Below are 7431 nucleotides of genomic sequence, written 5' to 3'. Positions count from 1 at the left end.
CGGAGGCCTCACGTTATCTGTAATCAGCTGCGATTTTTGAGCCAACGGGCACCTAGCAACGATTTGTTTTAATGTCATTTAAGCCCCGAGCCTATTCCTATGGAGCGGCTGCGCCACTGGGGACTCGGTAATTAAAACATCCTGCCGGGTTTCAGCCCCGTAGGGTAAGGACGGCTCCTCGGGAGATCGGGAGGCGGGCACCGGGCTTCCCCGGCTCCGGGCCACCCTCGACTGACCCGCGGATGTCTGCCGCGTCGGCTCTGAGCGGAGACCGCCGCTTGCGGCAAGGGACCCGTGCCTCACCGGGCCGTAGCCGGCTGGCGTCGGAATCAGCGTGTGTCTGGACGGAATGAGCTTTTCCTGTGAGGATGCCGTCGGGGCTGGGGGGCACCCCCCGCTCTTCCTGGATTCCCGGGGAGGCCGTGACGCCAAACCCGGCCGATTCCACCCGCCGACTAGGCTACAGTATTTGATGCCCACCTGGGCAGCAGGGGGGCTTTTTCCTATTAGAAGACCAGAAAGACGTGCCCCGTCCTCAAAAGGGAGGCAGCCAAGACAACGCCAACGCGTTGACGAGCTCTTCTATCGGGGTCCGGGGAGGTGACCGGAAGGTGGGCTGCTTTTGACATGCCAGAGCCACTGGTTTGGCCTTCCGCTGGGAAGTGAGGGCTTGGGCCTGGCCTGCAGTTATCCCGTGGGTGTATTTGGCAGCTGCCACTAACCCCGGGTCGCGTGATCCACAGTGGATCAGGACTCTGGCTGTACCTGATCTGGACTCTCAGCAGAGATGATGAGAGAGATGGAGAGAGCAAGTGTGAGAGAGGGAGAGAGAGTGTGTGCGTGTGTGTGGGGGGGAAAGTGGGAAAGAGGGAGAGAGAATGAGTGAATCCCAGTGTGTGTGTGAAAGTGGGAAAGAGAGAGAGGGAGTGAATCCCATGGCAGCTCTAGCCAGGCTGCTGGATTCCCCCCGCCAGACGGCAATAGAATAGGTTCTTTCTTCCTTCCCGGTTCCGCGGGCTGGGCTGGTAAGAAGGATGAGAGGACCGGTCCTGGCTCCCTAAGCGCACAGGAGCACGTCTGCAGGTCAACTGCCTCCGAAGGGCGGGCGCTGTCCTCCTCCCCCGGCCCGGCCCGGGCCCCCGGTCAGCGGGTGGGCTCCGGCTGGGCCGGACCCTTCTTGCACGTGAGCATGAGGAGCAGGAAGAGGGGCAGGTGCCAGAGGCTGCAGAAGAAGAGCCTGCGGGAGCTGCCGCGGTCCGCCCGCCGGTAGAACTGGAAGCCGAGGTAGGCGATGTAGGCATTGATGGGGAGGGCGACGACGGGGAAGGTCCAGGTGGTGACGCCCAGGGCGGGGGCCGCGGCCGAGAGGCCCGTCAGGGCCAGGCAGTGGCGCAGAGCCACGCGGCGGCAGAGGGCAGGGTGGGTCACGGACATCATGCGGTACCCTCCGCGCGAGTAGTCTTCCCGCAGGCCCCAGCTCAGGGCGTTGAAGTGGGGGAACTGCCAGGAGTAGAGGATGCCACCCAGCAGCAGCGCACCTGCGGGACGGCGGGGAGACACGAGACAGAGAAGACAACGGCGTCAGGCGAGGATGGAGGCCCCACGGTGGTACGGGGGAGCCCCGGGGGAGGGACTCCGGGTTGGCCCGGGCGCTAATTCCCTACAGCAAAGACGCCTCGAAAACACGGTTCCGAGACCGTTCGCTCATTCAGTCGTATTTATTGAGCGCTTCCTGTGTGCACGGCGCTTGGGGGAGTACCGCACAACAATAAACGGACACGTTCCCCCGGCCCCCGGCGAGCGTACTGTCTAGAAGGGGAGAAAGACATGAATAGAAATAAATAAACCACTTTGGTTTCTCACCATCATCATCAATCGTATTTATTGAGCGCTTACTATGTGCAGAGCACTGTACTAAGCGCTTGGGAAGTACAAACTGGCAACATATAGAGACAGTCCCTACTCAACAGTGGGCTCACAGTCTAAAAGGGGGAGACAGAGAACAAAACCAAACATACTAACAAAATAAAATAAATAGAATAGATATGTACAAGCAAAATAAATAAATAAATAAATAGAGTAATAAATATGCACAAACATATATACATATATACAGGTGCTGTGGGGAAGGGAAGGAGGTAAGATGGGGGGGGATGGAGAGGGGGATGAAGCCTGGGATTGCAGTAATAATAATAACAACAACGATTAGAGTACTTGCTAAGTGCTTACTATGGGCTAAGGGCTGTGCTAAATACAGTACCGTCGGATCAGGGAACGTGTCTGTTGTTGTGTTGTATGCTCCCAAGCGCTTAGTACAGTGCTCTGCACACGGTAAGCGCATTATCTTCTCTGTGCCTCAGTTCCCTCATCTGGAAAATGGGGATTAAAACGGTGAGCCCCCGTTGGGACAGCCTGATCACCTTGTAACCTCCCCAGCGCTTAGAACGGTGCTTTGCACATTGTAAGTGCTTAACAAATACCATCATTATTATTATTAATAAATACAACTGAATTAATGAATCTGGCCAGTCCCTGCCCCACAATCTAAGGGACTGGGAGAACCGCCATTTCACCCCCATTTTACGGATGAGGATATCGAGGCACAGAATGGTTGTCCAAGGTCTCGGAGCGGGCTTCGGGTGATCGGAGAGGTTAGCTCAGTACCAACTCCAGGAACCAGCAGCCCACCAGGAGAGGCCTCCCATGCCCAAGAGGGGTTGTGGGGGGGGATAATAATGCTAATAATAATAGTGGCATTTGTTAAGCGCTTACTATGTGCAAAGCACTGTTCTAAGCACTGAGGAGGTTGCAAGGTGATCAGGTTGTCCCATGGGGGGCTCACCGTCTTCATCCCCATTTGACAGACGAGGTCACTGAGGCCCAGAGAAGTGAAGTGATTGGCCTAAAGTCACACAGCTAAGTGGCAGAGCCAGGATTCGAACCCGTGACCTCGGACTCCAAAGCCCAGGCTCTTTCCACTGAGCCACGCTGCTTCTCTAAACACCACTGATTGACTGAACAAGCCGACTCTTTGACTCCGCTTCCATCCCCTACCCTTCTCGGCTTCTAGGCCCGTCTGCTGGCCACCAAGAGACAGCTGGGACTGGCCACCATGGCTGGACCCCCACCACTGCCAGGCAGCGGCCAAACGATTGTCATTCCGGGACAGACTCCCGGGAGACTTCTTTTCTGACTGGAGCTTTTTTCAAAAAAGTGGGTATTTGTTAAGTGCTCGCTACGTCCCAGGCACTGTACTAAGCGCCGGGGTCCACGCAAGTGAATCAGGTTGGACAGTCCGTGTCCCACATGGGGCTCACGGTCTTAACCCCCATTTTCCGGTAACTGAGGCACGGGGAAATTAGGTGGCTTGCCCAAGGTAACCCAGCAGACAGGCGGTGGAGCCGGGATTGGAACCCAGGCCACTAGGCCACACTGCTTCCCTTGATTCTGATCCATTGGCCTTACATCCTCCCTCCTCCCTGCTAGGAGCGTTCCAGGCGTCCAAGGCCACCTTACTCAGGAGGGGAATATCGCTTCTCCCGGCTAACGGGAGAGCTAAAAGCCGGGAGTGTTTCTGAGAGGAATGCGCCATTCTCTGGGAGAGCGGCCGCACGGCCTTGAGGAGAATAAAGAGACATCGCCCCGCTCCATCCTGGAGTTCTTACGGAGTCCTCATCCCGGGAACAATAGGCTCGGCTGTGAATGGAGACATGGATGGCCTGCCCATTCCGTCCTTGTTGCTTGTGGGCGATTTTGTGCTTTCAAGGTTAGGCGGTTATGTAAACCGAGGGCCAGTGGGGAGAGAGCTGTGAAAAGCGAGGCTTCACGGTCGTGGGTTTCAAAGACCCTCTATTGAAGCGGAACACAAAAGGGTTGCCGGAGCGGAGCCGCTTTGGGGCTGCGACGGAGTCGGGTGTGGAGGCAGGCTGAGGGAAGAGGCCGGGCGTCGGGGTGAGGCCTGCCAGGGCCACAAAGGGGAAGGCGATTCAATGTGCCCTGGAAATAGGAAATAAAGTTAGCGGAGACGGTGCGTCCCCAAGGTCTCCTCTGGGGATAATCTGGGAAGGGAAAAGCAGAGTCAGGGGGGGATAAGAACTGTGAACGGGCCTTCCCGTGGTTGGGGATTTCCTGAGGGAAATCTGGCTCGGAGAAGGATGGGGCCGCGAAACCCAGAGGCCGTGGACAAGAGGGAAGGAGGGCCGGGCTGCCTCTTGAGTCTTCCAGGCTCGGAGAAGTCGTGGGTCGCAGGGAGATGGTGATGACTTCTCGGAGCTGGGCAACCAGGTTCTTACAGAGGCAGAGGATCGAAATTCCGCCAGGCCCGTATTTACTGATCCTAGCGGCTTCTTCCTCCTTGAAGGTGGCCCGTTTCTGAGGGCCCTTCCCCGGTCGGTCGACAGCCACATTCAGGGGGCCAGCGAGGGCAGGACTCCACGTGGGAACCCCTAGTCCCCGCCCACCGTGACCTCGCAAGCGTTCCTGAGGAGGAACGGGCGGACGGCGAGACCACAACGTCCTTGACATTTTCAGGGCACTGTGAGTGGTGATTAAACTTTCAATTTTCCACACATCGGGGCAAGAAGGGCTTTTTAATGGGCTTTTCCTCAGGCGTGAGACAGAGCCCTGGAAATCTGGGTTTACTCCTCTTACGCTAAGATCGTGTCCTTCCCCAACATAAAACACAGTTCCTGCTTGAAAAATCAGAATCTAAGAGAAGGGTTTGCTAGCGTCCGATGGAACAGCTTACATCGGCCTTCTTGTTCTCTCCCCTGCTCCTTCTCTTTTCCTCTTCCTCTCCCTGGTTCTCTCCTCCCCATTTTCTCTGCCCTTCTTCCCACTCTTTCTCTCTCTACCTGTTTCTCTCTCTTCCTGTTTCCTCTTTTGAAAACCGGTGATGAGAAAGGTATCAGGCCCTTGGTAGTTTATCAGGTCAGCTTGCAATCCCCCCCCATCCCAACCACCTCCCACCCACTCTCTTTTTGTTACTAAAACCAATCCATCTGCCAAATGTCACTGCCCGATAAGAGCCCGCGCCTAGATCCCATTTGTAAATAGATGTTGGCTGACGTAATTAATGTCTACTGCACAACAAAATTTGAATTACAAAGTGAAGGCAATTATAAAAAATCCGCCACCGATGCCCCAGTCTCTAAGTTACATAGCCTCGAGAATTATTTAAATTTCCTAAGACGAATGAAAATCAATACAAGATGTTTTTTCGGGGTGGAGGGGCAGGGAAGGGGGGTAACCCAAACTGAAGGATCTGAGATAAACTAAATAGTCTCTTGAGATAAACATTCTTGAGTGCTCTAATGCCTGTGGCTCCAAGCCACGGTGGTCTGTAATGTCTCCCCTCCTGGATAAGCACTTATCTAAAGTGCCACCACCACCTATTGAGGTAAATCTCCTTAACCCATCAGCAGGCTACACAGAGGAGCCCTGCCCGCCACTTCTGAGGCACGGTTTATGTGAAGGATGGAGATGGAGATGGGATGTCCGTCCGCTGAAGCCCCTCCGTGACCCTCCGGCTGTCGGAAAGCGGCTCGGTTCCTCTCCCTTTCCGACCGATGGAAAATAGCTTCCGGGCCAGCGGATTCGGTGGCCCTGTTGGGTTTTGGGAGGTCAGTCTGCGAGTCGATCCTATTCACTGAGCACGACTGACCGAACTAAGGGCTTGGGAGAGCACGATACGACACTACCTCAGACACGTTCCCTGCCTACGAAGAGCTTATAGTCAAAAGCGGGTGACGGACATTAACATAAATAAGTAAATTACCGATAGGCACCTAAGTTCTGTGGGGCTGGGTCGAGGGGGTGGTGGGAGGGGAGAGGGCCGTAAATCAGGGCATCCTACTGGATTTGGTACCTGGACGGCGAGAGGAGGAAAGAGCCACTTCATCCTTGTTATATCTGTTAAGCCCTTATAGGTGTCGGGCGCTGTTCTAAGCACTGGGGCAGGTGCAAGTTAATCAGGTCAGATGCAGTCCCTGCCCCCAAATAGAAGGGAGAAGCCGCGTGGTTTAGTGGCAACAGCGTGGGAGTCAGAGGATGTGGGTTCTAATCCCGGCTCCGCCGCTTGTCTCCTGTGTGACACTTCACTTCTCTGTGCCTCATCTGTAAAAATGGGGATGAAGACTGTGAGCCCCACGGGGGGCAACCCCTGTGCTTACAATGGTGCTTGGCATGTTTTAAGTACTTAACAAATACCACTATTATTATTAACAGGCACTGAATCGCCATATTGCAAGTGAGGAAACCGAGGCATAGAGAAGCTAAGTCACTTGTCCAAGGTCACGTGGCAGAGCCGGGATTAGAACCCCGGTCCTCTTACTCCCAGGACCCTGGTCGCTCCGCTAGGCCACACCGCTCCTCAAGGACAGCGATTCTGGGGGGTGTTATGGGTTCAAATCCCGGCTCCGCCACTTGTCAGCTGGGTGACTTTGGGCAAGTCACTTCACTTCTCTGGGCCTCAGTTGCCTCATACGTAAAATGGGGATGAAGACTGTGAGCCCCACGTGGGACGACCTGATCACCTTGTAACCTCTCCAGTGCTTAGAACAGTGCTTTGCACATAGTAAGCGCTTAATAAATGCCATTATTATTATTATTATTATTATTATTATTTAGCTAGAGCCACAATGCTTAGGAGTGGAAAAGCACCGGTGTGATCTAGGGGCAGACTCACGGAACTCAAGAATACTAGACACCCCTTGACTATCCTCTCAGCTCCCCCAAAGTACTGGACGGAGAAGCCCCCCGTCAAAACACGAGTTGCCTTGTACTAATAAATGGCCAGCTTCAAGACGCTTCCAACAAGCCAGTGATTCCCCGGTAGCTTCTCAGGGAAAGGCGCACTAAGATGGAAATAAATAAAAAAAAAAAAAGCCCTTTGTGGCTTTGAAATTTGTTAACAAAGGCTCTTTCCCCCCCGAGTACATAGCATGCCATCCACCGTTCTCCAGTCTAGGTTATTTCCAGACACTGTGAAAGAAAAATGATGTAGATGAAATAGCTTCTGAGAGACGGCCACGTCCCCCGTCTTGTTATTGCAAGTACCTGAATTAAAAGTTTCGGCAGTGTGTCACGGAGTGTAATGGCCTATGGTTTACCACCTCCTGATCTTTCGGGGGAAAAAATACGTACTTACATTTCCAAGGCAAGAACATTCTCAACTCCTACACTATTTTGCAAAATTGCTGCACTTGTATATGACACAAAGCTTCCATCCTTTTCCTAAATGTCCGGTAAATCCTCTCACTGCTCTGCTAGTTTCCTTCGAAAACAACCAAACCATCCTACTTCTGAACCATAAATTCCCACCACTGGCAAGAGAGGCAACCGCCGTTTGCTTCAGTGTCGAATAATCAGAATTTCTCACCTACGGGTGCAGATAATTCTGAGTCTACAGAACTGGTGGATTGCTCCCAGCTG

General features: G+C 53.9%; 1 protein-coding gene across 1 annotated transcript in view; it reads right to left on the bottom strand.

Annotated features, from left to right (window-relative positions):
• Positions 1–854: 854 nt before the first annotated feature.
• LOC119937589 (protoheme IX farnesyltransferase, mitochondrial) overlaps positions 855–7431 on the bottom strand; it is a 127388-nt gene continuing 120811 nt past the window's right edge. Inside the window, exon 11 of the mRNA XM_038757141.1 lies at positions 855–1538. Within this exon, the coding sequence (XP_038613069.1) occupies positions 1144–1538 (395 nt within the window). The 3' untranslated portion in view covers positions 855–1143. The remainder of the gene's footprint in view (positions 1539–7431) is intronic.

Source organism: Tachyglossus aculeatus, chromosome 15, assembly GCF_015852505.1.
Source record: "Tachyglossus aculeatus isolate mTacAcu1 chromosome 15, mTacAcu1.pri, whole genome shotgun sequence".
Lineage (NCBI taxonomy): Eukaryota > Metazoa > Chordata > Mammalia > Monotremata > Tachyglossidae > Tachyglossus > Tachyglossus aculeatus.
The sequence above is the reverse complement of the archived record's forward strand: the minus strand, read 5'-3'. Positions and strand labels throughout refer to the sequence as shown.